Below are 16845 nucleotides of genomic sequence, written 5' to 3'. Positions count from 1 at the left end.
AAAAGAAATGAAATTTTTAGGAGTCATGATTGATGAAGATCTTACATGGAAGTCACACATAAATTACATAAAAGGAAAAATAGCGAAAGCCATTGCTGTTTTGCATAAAGTAAAATATTCATTAAATAGTTATGGTTTATTAACATTGTACAATTCATTGATTGTCCCATATTTAACTTACTGTGTAGAAATCTGGGGATCAACATATACAACCTATATACAACCTTTATTTATTTTGCAGAAAAGAGCTTTAAAAGTGATTAGTAACAGTGGTTTTAGAGATTCATCTAATCCATTGTTTATTAAGTATAGGGTACTTAAATTTCATGATTTAGTTGATTTGAAAATATTACAAACGATGTACCAAGTTAATAAAAATACTTTACCAACAAACATTCAAAATATGTTTGAAAAAAGAGTAAGTAGTTATAAATTGAAAGGAATAGAAGTCTTTAAAAAACCAAGATTTAGAACCAAAGTAAAGGAAAGGAGTATTGCAGTAAATGGTGTCAAATTATGGAACAATCTTAATAAAGAAATTAAAGAATTAAGGTCGCTTAAATTATTTAAAAAACATATTAAATTAGATGTATTAAGTAAGTATGAAACTATGAAGTGAAGTCAGTGGGCTGCAAGAAAGTCAAAAAAAAAAAAAAAAGTAAACTGTTAATAATGTTTGGAGTGTCTTAAGTTTAAATGTAACCTGTCAGTGATGTAATCTATTAATTAATGGTCATAATTATGAAATGGGTCAGTGGTATGTGACAAGTTAAAGAAATGCAATCTGTTAAATAATGTTGACTATGATGCTGTATATTGAAAGATTGTATTGTTAAAAGGGGCAGAAATCATAAGACTTGTTCTTCTTTCTGCTCCTTTTCATTCTGGTATTGTGGTGCTTTTGTTCTTTTGCTTTTCTGTTTTTCTTTTAAATGAATGAAATAAATATTAAAGAAAGAAAGAAAGAAAGAAAGAAATTAATTATTAAGATCATATTGTCTTGCATACAATTTGTACATGTTCAATAAAGCCCTCATCAATCAATCAAAAACAATGTTATGTTGTAACGACATCTGCAGGGGGTCTTGCATGTACGTGTACATGAGCTTTTGACAAGAGCGGAAGTTGTGTAATTCAAGGAATATTTGTTGATCACCCTCTGTGCATTTACTGGTATTAATGAGACAAATTTAGGAAGTTATTTGGGAGTTAGCATGCATGCCAATACCACAAAATGTCTTATAAATTACTCCAGAGGTGTTATCAGGTTACAGAAACAGCATTTTCAGTTTTATAAGTGTTTATGTTTCGGTAGCTTTTACATAATAGTTGACAAAGGATATATATGATAATAGTTGACAAAGGATATATATGATAAGAGGAAAGAGTTTAAAGAGTTTTGCAGCTCGCTACCAGCCTGTGACATCACCATGCTAATGTCCGCAAAATGTCTTGTAAATAGGTTTAGAGGTGGCATTAGGTTACAAAAATGGCGTTTTGGGTTTTAGAAGTATTTATTTCTTGTGAGCTTTTACATAATATATGAGAGACATGTATATAAACACACAAAACAAAGCTGTTTTGGAGTGGCCAGCCACTGACGTCATGGTGCAACTCTACTCTGATTGGCTGTCACCCATGCCACTCAAAGCAGATTGAAACAGAATGCGACTTTTTAGTCTCTTAAAATACCTCTCAAAATACAGTGAGGAAAATAAGTATTTGAACAGCCTGTGATTTTGCAAGTTCTCCCACTTAGAAATCATGGAGGGGTCTGAAATTTTCATCTTGGGTGCATGGCCACTGTGAGAGACATAATCTAAAAAAAAATCCGGAAATCACAATGTATGATTTTATTTTTTTTTTTTATAATTTATTTGCATGTTACTGCTGCAAATAAGTATTTCAACACGTGCCAATCAGCAAAAATTCTGGCCCTCAAAGACCTGTTAGTCCGCCTCTGAAACGTCCACCTCCACTCCACTTATTATTCCAAATCAGAAGCACCTATTTGAGGTCATTAGCTGCATAAAGCCACCTGTCCACTCCACACAATCAGTAAGACTCCAACTACTAACATGGCTAAGACCAAAGAGCTGTCCAAGGACACCAGAGACAAAATTGTAGACCTCCACAAGGCTGGAAAGGGCTATGGGGCAATTGCCAAGCAGTTTGGTGAAAAAAGATCAACTGTTGGAGCAATTATTAGAAAAAGGAAGAAGCTAAACATGACTGTCAATCTCCCTCGGACTGGGGCTCCATGCAAGATCCCACCTCGTGGCGTATCAGTGATCCTAAGAAAGGTGAGGAATCAGACCAGAACTGCACGGGAGGAGTTGGTCAATGACCTGAAGAGAGCTGGCACCACTGTTTCCAAGGTTACTGTGGGTAATACATTAAGACGTCATGGGTTAAAATCATGCATGGCATGGAAGGTTCCCCTGCTTAAATCAGCACACGTCCAGGCCCATCTTAAGTTTGCCGTTAACCATTTGGATGATCCAGAGGAGTCATGGGAGAAAGTTATGTGGTCAGATGAAACCAAAATAGAACTTTTTGGTCTTAATTCCACTCGCCGTGTTTGGAGGAAAAAGAATGCTGAGTACCATCCCAAAAACACCATCCCTACTGTGAAGCATGGGGGTGGAAGCATCATGCTTTGGGTGTGTTTTTCTGCACATGGGCCAGGACGACTGCACTGTATTAAGGAGAGGATGACCGGGGCCATGTATTGTGAGATTTTGGGGAACAACCTCCTTCCCTCAGTTAGTGCATTGAAGATGGGTTGTGGATGGGTCTTCCAGCATGACAGTGACCCGAAGCACACAGCCAGGATAACCAAGGAGTGGCTCCGTAAGAAGCATATCAAGGTTCTGGAGTGGTCTAGCCAGTCTCCAGACCTAAACCCAGTAGAAAATCTTTGGAGGGAGCTCAAACTCCGTGTTTCTCAGCAACAGCCCAGTAACCTGGCTGATCTAGAGAACATCTGTGTGGAGGAATGGGCCAAAATCCCTGCTGCAGTGTGTGCAAACCTGGTGAAAAACTACAGGAAACATTTGACCTCTGTAATTACAAACAAAGGCTACTGTACCAAATATTAACATTGATTTTCACAGGTGTTGAAATACTTATTTGCAGCAGTAACATACAAATAAATTATTAAAAAATCATATTAAAAAATCATTGTGATTTCCGGATATTTTTTTAGATTATGTCTCTCACCGTGGACATGCACCTAAGATGAACATTTCAGACCCCTCCATGATTTCTAATTGGGAGAACTTGCAAAATCGCAGGGTGTTCAAGTACTTATTTTCTTCACTGTATGTCATATTCAGACCGTTATTGTACTGATGAAAGTTAAGCTAACTGGTGAATAATTACACACAGAAAACTTTCCATCTGCAGTCATCATCACATTGAGATGTGCATGCATGTTTTTCCTGTGTGCATATGTTTTTTGCTGTGTGCATGTGTGTTTTCCTTGCGAACGAAGTGTGACATGCGGTGAATACAAAAGTAACTAACTAAGCATTGATATGGGGTTTATTTTGTTTTTCCGTGCAGCTGAGAAAACAAAACTGTGAAGCAGTTTAAAATATAGAAATATGTTTTGCACCGTCTTTTACAAAATGTATTTCTGCCTTCACATGAAAATGATTTCATCATAAATGACTATGACTGTAATGATCAGTAGTCAAATAAAAAGATCTCTGTGCACAACACCAAAAAAAGCAAAGAACTGAGGTTCACCTCCTAAGCATGGGGGCATTTTTATTTTCCAAACAAGCATTAAGTAAACTCATTAAATACATATGCCTGATGTTTGCAATGACTGAATTTTTCTTTTTTTTCTTTTTTTTTCTTTTCTGTCAGGTAGCAGCATGTGTTGAGCCTCTTTTTATAGAGAAAGCTGCAGTGAGTAATGCCTTTGAAAGTTGGGAATATAACCGCAACAAAAAAAAAATTTCCCCAGTATTACAAGTCAAAATTTTAAGGTTACTTTTATATTCACCACCATGGCAATTGACAAGGAAAGTAGGCTCGTCATATCATGTATTCATTTGCTATTTGTAGTGTGGGCTTGGTTCAGCTTTGTTTTCCAGTAGCTGATAAAGGCCCTGTCACACCTTGATGATTTACCTAGAGTATGCTGACAGTATTAAAAAACACTAACATAGACTGGCATACGTCTAATATGTTATGGGTAAGTTGTTTTTTTTATTTTTAAAGTTAAGATCACGTTAAAGGACGCTGATATACGTCGTAATACGCTGAGCATCTCGGAAAATTTTGGGAATGCCGAAAATTTTCAACGCATGCCAACGTATGACATACGTTGCACATAATGTGGGACATATGTTATAAGTAAGTTGTGCAACTGTTGACACGTTTCTTGTAATTTACTCATAAGTCGAATTGCGTCCATTAATGCTGTCCATTGATTGGCTGAAAGCTGCAGTCCTCATGCGAATAGACTGTTTCAAATATTAAAACATCACACACAGAGTAACTATAAAGTCTTACCTGTTTGCTTCAGTTGGGTTCATCATCACAGTCTGATGAACACATATCCACATAAAGCTTGCTGGTTTTGGAAAATGACATCTGAAAATACTTTAATTCCTTGTCGTGGCTGGAAATGTCGCATTTTAAACCAAGTCCCACCATGGTTTTTCTGCTCCAGTTGCATTTCTCAGACCGCAACCGGCACTTTGATCGGTTCCCTGGTCTGATCAACCTGGTCCCCCGGTCTGCCATGAATGAATGATGTTCTGTGACTCTGCTTCCCCCCATCTGACTGAATAGACAGGGGGAACCAATCAAAGTGCCTGTTGCGGTCTGATCACGACCACTGCTTTAAAGTTTAAGCGTTACAGCAGTTCATTTATTCATGGCAGCGTTTACCACAGCCATCAGCCAACTCATCAGCATTCTGGTCGTGATGAAAATGATTCACCAAGACAAAACTAAAATAAAATAATGTTAAATTACTCTGTTTCTGACCCGCGCCACACTGTGCAGTACCGACCCGAACCACTCGGTGGAAACGGGGCCGTTGGCATATGCTGGCTAATCATCGAGGTGTGACAGCTGCATTAATTTATTACACGTTTGCCAACAGTTTTAATAGTCGACATGCACAGGCTAAATCGTCAAGGTGTGACAGGACCTTAAGTGAATAATGTCAATTTCAGACCTGGTACAGATGTGGTGTTGGATCAAGCCCATCACTCACAAAGTGTCATTTACAAAACATACAAAAGTTTGTGATTCTTAATGTGATCTGTGTGTTTGTGGAAGGCTATACAACAAGTCATTTATAATTTCATCAGAATCCTTCTTATTGAACTTCGGAGAAAGAGGTGGGACAGAGGGGAAGCAAGCAAGAGTGACCTCACCAATCCAAGTTTTTACATGTGTTCCTCCATCTGATACGCGTGTGTTTCTGATCTTGCCATTTTTTGGGAAGAGAGGAGAATGTTTCCTGTTTGAGCAGACAGGCGGGTTCACCAAAAAGTCGGGGGGGTTGGGTTGCTCAGTCGCCGTCTGGTTCTGTTGAAGCAGATCCTCATATCTCCATCAGACAGCATTTCTGTTTTGGCATTGCTCTGAATATTGACCCTGGTGGTCATTGATGTCTTATGGCTTGCAGAAGATTTGTTCTGGAAGTTGCAGCTACGTTTGAGGAAATGTGTTTACATTACTTCATTTATCTCAAGACGAGTTAAATTCAGATTTAAAATAGGATTTTTTTTAAATGGTTCTCTGTACGGTCAGAACACGCAATGGAAGTCTAATTTTATATCTTAAATATGCACAAGCTACTTAGAATAGGGCAGCATGGTGTCTTTGTGGTTAGCACTGTTGCCTCACAACAAGAAGGTCCTGGGATCACTTCCCACTTGGTCCTTTCTGTGTGGAGTTTGCATGTCCTCTCCATGTTTGCGTGGGTTCCCTCCTGGTGGTCTGGCTTCCTCCCACATAAAAATGCAAGGAAACCACACAAGGAAATGTGGGATCGGTGGATTGGTCACTCTAAATAATAGATTGTAGGTGTGAAGCATGTCTTTTTCCTGGTTCTCTCCCTCAGCCCCAACCAGTCCCAGCAGAAGACTGCCCCTCCCTGAGCCTGGTTCTGCTGGAGGTTTCTTCCTGTTAAAAGGGAGTTTTTCCTTCCCACTGTAGCCAAGTGCTTGCTCACAGGGGGTCGTTTTGACCGTTGGGGTTTTACATAATTATTGTATGGCCTTGCCTTACAATATAAAGCGCCTTGGGGCAATTGTTTGTTGTGATTTGGCGCTATATAAAAAAATTGATTGGAAATTGATTGATTGATTGAATGAGAATGTGAATCTATGTCTATATGTGGTCCTATGATAGACTGGCAGCCTGTCCAGGGTGTACCCCACTTCTCGTCCAATGGCCGCCGGGATAGGCCGCAGCGCCCGCACCGCCTCCAAACCCTAAAGTGGTATAAGCATAAGCAAGTTTAGAAAATGGATGGATGGATGGATGGATACTTACTAAATTTGTTTATTTATTCTTGATTTGCTCTTATTTTAATGCCACCAATAAACACACCTGGAGAATACACTCAGGTACTGTAATTCAGGTGAATTTGTTTTCATTGCTTTGATTGAACATAATGACAATAACAGTGTGCTGAACAGGGCTGCCCCCCAGCAATATCTACAACCCCTGGCAAAAATTATGGAATCACCGGCCTCGGAGGATGTTCATTCAGTTGTTTAATTTTGTAGAAAAAAAGCAGGTCACAGACATGACACAAAACTAAAGTCATTTCAAGTGGCAACTTTCTGGCTTTAAGAAACACTATAAGAAATCAAGAAAAGAAAATTGTAGCAGTCAGTAACGGTTACTTTTTAGACCAAGCAGAGGGAAAAAAATATAGACTCACTGAATTCTGAGGAAAAAATTATGGAATCACGCTGTAAATTTTCATCCCCAAAACTAACACCTGCATCAAATCAGATCTGCTCATTAGTCTGCATCTAAAAAGGAGTGATCACACCTTGGAGAGCTGTTGCACCAAGGGGACTGACATGAATCATGGCTCCAACACGAGAGATAATTGAAACAAAGGAGAGGATTATCATACTCTTAAAAGAGGGTAAATCATCACGCAATGTTGCAAAAGATGTTGGTTGTTCAGTCAGCTGTGTCTAAACTCTGGACCAAATACAAACAACATGGGAAGGTTGTTAAAGGCAAACATACTGGTAGACCAAGGAAGACATCAAAGCTTCAAGACAGAAAACTTAAAGCAATATGTCTCAAAAATCGAAAATGCACAACAAAATAAATGAGGAACGAATGGGAGGAAACTGGAGTCAACGTCTGTGACCGAACTGTAAGAAACCACCTAAAGGAAATGGGATTTACATACAGAAAAGCTAAACGAAAGTCATCATTAACACCTAAACAGAAAAAAACAAGGTTACAATGGGATAAGGAAAAGCAATCGTGGACTGTGGATGACTGGATGAAAGTCATATTCAGTGATGAATCTCGAATCTGCATTGGGCAAGGTGATGATGCTGGAACTTTTGTTTGGTGCCCTTCCAATGAGATTTATAAAGATGACTGCCTGAAGAGAACATGTAAATTTCCACAGTCATTGATGATATGGGGCTGCATGTCAGGTAAAGGCACTGGGGAGATGGCTGTCATTACATAATCAATAAATGCACAAGTTTACGTTGATATTTTGGACACTTTTCTTATCCCATCAATTGAAAGGATGTTTGGGGATGATGAAATCTTTTTTCAAGATGATAATGTATCTTGCCATAGAGCAAAAACTGTGAAAACATTCCTTGCACATAGGGTCAATGTCATGGCCTGCAAATAGTCCGGATCTTACTCCAATTGAAAATCTTTGGTGGAAGTTGAAGAAAATGGTCCATGACAAGGCTCCAACCTGCAAAGCTGATCTGGCAACAGCAATCAGAGAAAGTTGGAGCCAGATTGATGAAGAGTACTGCTGGTCACTCATTAAGTCCATGCCTCAGAGACTGCAAGCTGTTATAAAAGCCAGAGGTGGTGCAACAAAATACTAGTGATGTGTTGGAGCGTTCTTTTGTTTTTCATGATTCCATAATTTTTTCCTCAGAATTGAGTGATTCCATATTTTTTTTCCCTCTGCTTGGTCTAAAAAAGTAACCGTTACTGACTGCCACAATTTTTTTTCCTGATTTCTTATAGTGTTTCTTAAAGCCGAAAGTTGCCATTTGAATTGACTTTAGTTTTGTGTCTTGTCTGTGATCTGCTTTTTTTCTACAAAATTAAACAACTGAATGAACATCCTCCGAGGCCGGTGATTCCATAATTGTTGCCAGGGGTTGTAACCAAGCTTGTGCTGATGTTCTTCCACCTGAAATTTGATGTTGTGGACAGAAGAGAGGGCATGTGTTTCTCTTCCCTGTCGTGTCCAGACTAGTTCTTATCATGCTACTAAAAGGAATCTTTTATTTTTGGATCACTCCACATAGATTGAAGGATCTCAGTCACGGTTCAGATTGCCTTTGCCTCTTAATATCTCACACTGGGTCCTCAGTCCAAGTCTGTGATTCATGAAGTGACAGGTCTGCCTCTGGTTGCCATACGGCCTCAATCAAACAAGGCCCACACAAGCAGACAAAAACATGTTCCACCAGTGTGTAGCTGAAACATGCATAGCAGTTTTTCTTAACTCCTGTCATGTAGTGTTTCACTGAGGATGGCAGTTATATCATTTAATAATAAAGGGGCAATGTTGATGGTTTAGTTCCTCATAACTGTGCCTTTGTTTTGTATGTCCTTTTCAGCGTTATGGATATTGCAAAGGAAGACTGTCACAATTTAATTTGAAGTATCATAATAGTTTAACCATTTTGTTGTAGTTATCTACAACTAGTTATCTAGATTACGATTTGTTTCCCAGTGTAATCTTTACGTGCCTTAACTAAAGCACTCCTTCTGCTGAATCACCTCTAAATTATTTACACATTATTCACTTTGCGTGTTTTTAGGAATCCGCTAGCTTAGCGTAGCTACTAGCTCTTAGCCGATTTAGCATGGCGGCTTCTCCTGTGTCTCCCGCACTTTTCTGCTCTGGGTGTGAAATGTTTAGTTATTCCTCGGCCTCCTTTAGCAGTAACGGTACTTGTAATAAGTGTAGCTTATTCGTAGCTTTGGAGGCCAGGCTGGGCGAATTGGAGACTCGGCTCCGCACCGTGGAAAATCCTACAGCTAGCCAGGCCCCTGTAGTCGGTGCGGACCAAGGTAGCTTAGCCGCCGTTAGTTACCCCCTGGCAGATCCCGAGCAGCCGGGAAAGCAGGCTGACTGGGTGACTGTGAGGAGGAAGCGTAGCCCTAAACAGAAGCCCTGTGTACACCGCCAACCCGTTCACATCTCTAACTGTTTTTCCCCACTCGACGACACACCCGCCGAGGATCAAACTCTGGTTATTGGCGACTCTGTTTTGCGAAATGTGAAGTTAGTGACACCAGCAACCATAGTCAATTGTCTTCCGGGGGCCAGAGCAGGCGACATTGAAGGAAATTTGAAACTGCTGGCTAAGGCTAAGCGTAAATTTGGTAAGATTGTAATTCACGTCGGCAGTAATGACACCCGGTTACGCCAATCGGAGGTCACTAAAATTAACATTAAATCGGTGTGTAACTTTGCAAAAACAATGTCGGACTCTGTAGTTTTCTCTGGGCCCCTCCCCAATCAGACCGGGAGTGACATGTTTAGCCGCATGTTCTCCTTGAATTGCTGGCTGTCTGAGTGGTGTCCAAAAATGAGGTGGGCTTCATAGATAATTGGCAAAGCTTCTGGGGAAAACCTGGTCTTGTTAGGAGAGACGGCATCCATCCCACTTTGGATGGAGCAGCTCTCATTTCTAGAAATCTGGCCAATTTTCTTAAATCCTCCAAACCGTGACTATCCAGGGTTGGGACCAGGAAGCAGAGTTGTAGTCTTACACACCTCTCTGCAGCTTCTCTCCCCCTGCCATCCCCTCATTACCCCATTCCCGTAGAGACAGTGCCTGCTCCCAGACTACCAATAACCAGCAAAAATCTATTTAAGCATAAAAATTCAAAAAGAAAAAATAATATAGCACCTTCAACTGCACCACAGACTAAACCAGTTAAATGTGGTCTATTAAACATTAGGTCTCTCTCTTCTAAGTCCCTGTTAGTAAATGATATAATAATTGATCAACATATTGATTTATTCTGCCTTACAGAAACCTGGTTACAGCAGGATGAATATGTTAGTTTAAATGAGTCAACACCCCCGAGTCACACTAACTGTCAGAATGCTCGTAGCACGGGCCGGGGCGGAGGATTAGTAGCAATCTTCCATTCCAGCTTATTAATTAATCAAAAACCCAGACAGAGCTTTAATTCATTTGAAAGCTTGACTCTTAGTCTTGTCCATCCAAATTGGAAGTCCCAAAAACCAGTTTTATTTGTTATTATCTATCGTCCACCTGGTCATTACTGTGAGTTTCTCTGTGAATTTTCAGACTTTTTGTCTGACTTAGTGCTTAGCTCAGATAAGATAATTATAGTGGGCGATTTTAACATCCACACAGATGCTGAGAATGACAGCCTCAACACTGCATTGAATCTATTATTAGACTCTATTGGCTTTGCTCAAAAAGTAAATGAGTCCACCCACCACTTTAATCATATCTTAGATCTTGTTCTGACTTATGGTATGGAAATAGAAGACTTAACAGTATTCCCTGAAAACTCCCTTCTGTCTGATCATTTCTTAATAACATTTACATTTACTCTGATGGACTACCCAGCAGTGGGGAATAAGTTTCATTACACTAGAAGTCTTTCAGAAAGCGCTGTAACTAGGTTTAAGGATATGATTCCTTCTTTATGTTCTCTAATGCCATATACCAACACAGTGCAGAGTAGCTACCTAAACTCTGTAAGTGAGATAGAGTATCTCGTCAATAGTTTTACATCCTCATTGAAGACAACTTTGGATGCTGTAGCTCCTCTGAAAAAGAGAGCTTTAAATCAGAAGTGCCTGACTCCGTGGTATAACTCACAAACTCGTAGCTTAAAGCAGATAACCCGTAAGTTGGAGAGGAAATGGCGTCTCACTAATTTAGAAGATCTTCACTTAGCCTTACTACTCATCACTAATTGAAGAAAATAAGAACAACCCCAGGTTTCTTTTCAGCACTGTAGCCAGGCTGACAAAGAGTCAGAGCTCTATTGAGCTGAGTATTCCATTAACTTTAACTAGTAATGACTTCATGACTTTCTTTGCTAACAAAATTTTAACTATTAGAGAAAAAATGACTCATAACCTTCCCAAAGACGTATCGTTATCTTTGGCTGCTTTCAGTGATGCCGGTATTTGGTTAGACTCTTTCTCTCCGATTGTTCTGTCTGAGTTATTTTCATTAGTTACTTCATCCAAACCATCAACATGTTTATTAGACCCCATTCCTACCAGGCTGCTCAAGGAAGCCCTACCATTATTTAATGCTTCGATCTTAAATATGATCAATCTATCTTTGTTAGTTGGCTATGTACCACAGGCTTTTAAGGTGGCAGTAATTAAACCATTACTTAAAAAGCCATCACTTGACCCAGCTATCTTAGCTAATTATAGGCCAATCTCCAACCTTCCTTTTCTCTCAAAAATTCTTGAAAGGGTAGTTGTAAAACATCTAACTGATCATCTGCAGAGGAATGGTCTATTTGAAGAGTTTCAGTCAGGTTTTAGAATTCATCATAGTACAGAAACAGCATTAGTGAAGGTTACAAATGATCTTCTTATGGCCTCGGACAGTGGACTCATCTCTGTGCTTGTTCTGTTAGACCTCAGTGCTGCTTTTGATACTGTTGACCATAAAATGTTATTACAGAGATTAGAGCATGCCATAGGTATTAAAGGCACTGCGCTGCGGTGGTTTGAATCATATTTGTCTAATAGATTACAATTTGTTCATGTAAATGGGGAATCTTCTTCACAGACTAAAGTTAATTATGGAGTTCCACAAGGTTCTGTGCTAGGACCAATTTTATTCACTTTATACATGCTTCCCTTAGGCAGTATTATTAGACGGTATTGCTTAAATTTTCATTGTTACGCAGATGATACCCAGCTTTATCTATCCATGAAGCCAGAGGACACACACCAATTAGCTAACTGCAGGATTGTCTTACAGACATAAGACATGGATGAACCTCTAATTTCCTGCTTTAACTCAGATAAAACTGAAGTTATTGTACTTGGCCCCCACAAATCTTAGAACATGGTGTCTAACCAGATCCTTACTGTGGATGGCAGTTACCTGACCTCTAGTATACTGTGAGAATCTTGGAGTCATTTTTGATCAGATATGTCTTCAAAGCCGCATATTAAACAAAGTATGTAGGACTGCTTTTTGCTTTACGCAATTCTCTAAATCAGAAAGGTCTTGTCTCAGAGTGATGCTGAAAAACTAATTCATTGACATTTATTTCCTCTAGGCTGGACTATTGTATTCATTATTATCAGGTTGTCCTAAAAGTTCCCTAAAAAGCCGTCAGTTAATTCAAAATGCTGCAGCTAGAGTACTGACGGGGACTAGAAGTAGAGAGCATGTCTCACCCATATTGGCCTCTCTTCATTGGCTTCCTGTTAATTCTAGAATAGAATTTAAAATTCTTCTTCTTACTTATAAGGTTTTGAATAATCAGGTCCCATCTTATCAGACGCCATGACAGACATTTGGTAGTGACCGCTTAGGGACTTCGTAGTACCATATCACCCCAATAGAGCGCTTCGCTCTCAGACTGCAGGCTTACTTGTAGTTCCTTGGGTTTGTAAGAGTAGAATGGGAGGCAGAGCCTTCAGCTTTCAGGCTCCTCTCCTGTGGAACCAGCTCCCAATTCAGATCAGGGAGACAGACACCCTCTCTACTTTTAAGATTAGGCTTAAAACTTTCCTTTTTGCTAAAGCTTATAGTTAGGGCTGGATCAGGTGACCCTGAACCATCCCTTAGTTATGCTGCTATAGACGTAGACTGCTGGGGGGTTCCCATGATGCACTGTTTCTTTCTCTTTTTGCTCTGTATGCACCACTCTGCATTTAATCATTAGTGATCGATCTCTGCTCCCCTCCACAGCATGTCTTTTTCCTGGTTCTCTCCCTCAGCCCCAACCAGTCCCAGCAGAAGACTGCCCCTCCCTGAGCCTGGTTCTGCTGGAGGTTTCTTCCTGTTAAAAGGGAGTTTTTCTTCCCACTGTAGCCAAGTGCTTGCTCACAGGGGGTTCCGTTTTGACCGTTGGTGTTTTACATAATTATTGTATGGCCTTGCCTTACAATATAAAGCGCCTTGGGGCAACTGTTTGTTGTGATATGGCGCTATATAAAAAAATTGATTGATTGATTGATTGTATTCACTCATTCAGAAATAAACATTATGTTTGTATGTTCAGCAAATATGTAATAAATAAATTTATTAAAATTGATTTACACGTGGGGCCGTACAGTGGCTTAGTGATGAGAACTGTTGGCGCACAGCAAGAAGGTCCTGGGATGGCTTGCTGCCTGGTCCTTTCTGTGTGGAGTAGGGCTGCCACGACTATTGAAACCGTCAACAACTAATTTAGTAGTCAATGAGCCATTTGCTTTGAACCTTGAACAAATGAAGCAGTGCTTCAACCCGCTGCTTCGTTGGATCTTTGCTTTGCTCCTCTTCAGAAGTTTCAGCTCTGCTTCTTATCCCCCATTAACACATGTCAATTGTGAGTCACTTTTGTGCTCATTAAAGTGACTGACTGGGACTCCTGTCTTGTGGGGACAAAAACGCGAATCGTCCTCCGTTCCATTGCTCCAAACGCTGCACCGCTCTCTGCTGAGTCAAGTCCTCTCGGAATTTATAACTTCAAAGCAAATTGCCGTTTAAATCAAATGACACCTCTTTCCAAACGTTGTAATACAAACAATAAATGATCAAAAAATTTTTTTCCTCCCAACATGAGACATCCTGGCTGACGTGCAGCAGCCCAAGACTGCATGGCTGCAGACCTGCAGACTACAGCAGCCGGCTAAGCTCAGCTCAGATGTATGGAGAGACTACCATGCCGTTAATGTCTGAAAGGAAATGCTTTTGACAAAAACTACAGATTTTTTCTGTTTATTTTCAGAGATCAAGGATTTGCCATGTAGAGTTTATTTTCGTCCAGAGATCAAGGATCCAGTGACCAATGTCATATTTATTTACTTTAAGACTCAATAAAATGTTGTTGACATAGAAAATCTGAAAAAAAAAAACAAAAAAAAAAACGGAAAATTCGCAGGAGGTATCGATAAGGAATCTGATTGATAAGCGGAATCGATAATGGTATCAATATTGATAAAATGCAATAAGCTGCAATTTACGTATGATTCAACTAGTCGAATCGCTGACTAGTTGACTATCAGAATAGTCGTCACTTGTTTGCATGGGTTTTCTGTGGGTGATCTGGCTTCCTTCCGCTTCCAAAGACATGCAGGTTAGGTGAAATGGTGACTCTAAATTGACAGTAAGTATGAATCTGTTTGTTTATATGTTGCTCTGTGATAGACTGGCATCCTGTTCAGGGTCAGGGCTTGAAATAGTACGTGCATGTGCTAGTTTGTGCACGTATTATTCGAGCGGTGCACGTAATTTTATACTCCACTAGCACTGGTGCAAGCAACTGTATCCAAGTTTTATCAACTATAAGCACCAGTAGAATGAACTAATAAAGGAATAAATAAGGAAAAAACAATTTTCAGTGTGTTGTCTTCGTCTTCCCTGCATTTTGACTCTCACACACAGAGCGAGTTGCTGTGACGATTCGTTCGTGCGCGCACGTGAAAAAAAAACTGCTGCACGCTGTTAATTCCTTACTCTCCACTCTAACTCTCTCATCACTGTGTTAAAAAAGGACATAAGTCCTGCTCACAGACTGATTGTCAGAGACAGGACATGTCCACATGAAGTATAACTCCAGACATCTCCACATTTGCTCACGGACGGTTTGTTCACGCGCGGTCACAGGAGGAAAAATAAACTATAACAGAATTCAGAGCGCAGACCTGCAGCTCAGCACAAGAATAAATATAAACTAGAAGAGAAATCTGCAGACTGCGTTCTCAACTCCTCTCTGCCCCCTGCTGCGCACACCAGATATTCATATACATCCATATACAAACATTAGAGGTCAGCAAAAAGTTGTAGATCTTCTGTGGCTTCCATCAGAGATAGTGCATTTTTACATGTCATCTGTTTCAGGGATTTAACATAGTTATCTTGCATTTGTTTTTTTAAAAACTGTGAAAATGGGCTTTACTTTCTTACATTTACATGTATGTATAAAATATTTCGCTAACAGTAAGGTATTGTTCAGCACAATTCTTGTTTCAATGTCCCTTGAAGAGATACCAAAAACAATATCATTTCAGAAGCAAATCGAAGTGGGCCCGGTGTGAAAGTGACTAAAGTGACTTTTGGTTGTGCAAGTAATTTTTTTTGTTACTAGCACCAGTGCAAGTAGGTTAAAAAATATATTTCGACCCCTGAGGGTGTACCCTGCCTCTCACCCAGTGAACGCTGGGATGGGGCTTCCTGGGGAGTGCACGCTAACATCCCTAAAATGCTGTGTCAGTCACTTCAGAGGTGATATCTGGTTTCAAAAACTGTACTTTTAGGTTTAGAATTGTTTATTTCTCACTGTTTTGTTCGAGTGAGCGGCCAGCTGACATCATGCTGCCTTTCTTTACTCCAGTTGGCAGTTGCAGTGTCCTTCCCAGCATCCCTCATGCACATCGGGGGAAGCCCCCAACGTGATCTGACGTCACTACCAAATGTCTGTCATGGCGTCTGATCGCTTGACATTCTACCCTTCAGGGGTAAAAATTGTAAATTGTTTCCAGACATCATGAATCTTGATCATAATTGCATTATCATATTATGGATCCCTTGTTTAAATGCTAAGGAATAAAATTAGAGTGGTGCCAACTGCCAACAATTTTTTTTTTTGTTGCAGCTTTAAAAACTCAGAGGCCATACAGCTTTAATTAAAGATATGCCTATGGTTGCTCACTCACTCACCTGAAACCACTTACTCCAATTAAGGGACACAGGGGAGGGGTAGTGCTGGAGCCTAGTCCAGCTGTCTTAGGGCGTGAGGCAGGGTACACCCTGGATAGGGCGCCAGCCTGTTGTAGGGTCACATATAGACAAACATTCACACCTGCACACACACCTACAGATAATTTAAAATTTCCAATTCACCTAACCTGCATGTGTTTGGATGTGGAAGGAAGCTGAAGCACCTGGAGGGAACCCACGCAAACACATGTAGAGAACATCAGTCCCTTGACCTTCTTACTGTGAGGCAATAGTGCTAACCACGAAGCCACTGTGCTGCCACCCCTATGGCTATTTTTAATCTCTAATATGAAGTCATACCCTGCCTTTCTGTTGGTCACATGTCCATTGATCTTGGGTGACCCTTATAGGTCAAACTGGAGGTCATAACTTAAGCACAGGCATTTTGGCGCCATTACAGACTAAACCAAGCAAGGGAATGTTGCACTTGCTGAGTGCCCCGTCTTGTCCAATATTTATTGCATACACTATTTTATATTAGCTTTCTGGTTTCCAACGTGTGCGTTGTTTTTGTTTCAGTGTTTTCGGGCACTATGCTGTAAAGGACCCCCACCGCCAAGACCAGAGTATGATGTGGTGTGCATTGGCTTGACAGGTGCTGGAAAGACCAGCTTGCTGTCACGCCTTTGTAGCGAGGGCACTGATGGCATTGTTCCTACCACAGGTAAGAGCA

General features: G+C 40.3%; 1 protein-coding gene across 3 annotated transcripts in view; it reads left to right on the top strand.

Annotated features, from left to right (window-relative positions):
• arl15a (ADP-ribosylation factor-like 15a) overlaps window positions 1-16845 on the top strand; it is a 432264-nt gene that overhangs the window by 132490 nt on the left and 282929 nt on the right. For all 3 annotated transcript variants that reach the window (XM_034170762.1, XM_034170761.1, XM_034170763.1), the window contains exon 2: window positions 16692-16836. In XM_034170762.1, the coding sequence (XP_034026653.1) occupies window positions 16692-16836 (145 nt within the window). The remainder of the gene's footprint in view (window positions 1-16691; window positions 16837-16845) is intronic.

The sequence above is a fragment of the Thalassophryne amazonica genome, chromosome 5 (genome assembly GCF_902500255.1).
Source record: "Thalassophryne amazonica chromosome 5, fThaAma1.1, whole genome shotgun sequence".
In the NCBI taxonomy this organism is placed as follows: Eukaryota; Metazoa; Chordata; class Actinopteri; order Batrachoidiformes; family Batrachoididae; genus Thalassophryne; species Thalassophryne amazonica.
Note: the sequence above shows the minus strand (reverse complement) of the source record. Positions and strands in the feature narration are given on the sequence as shown.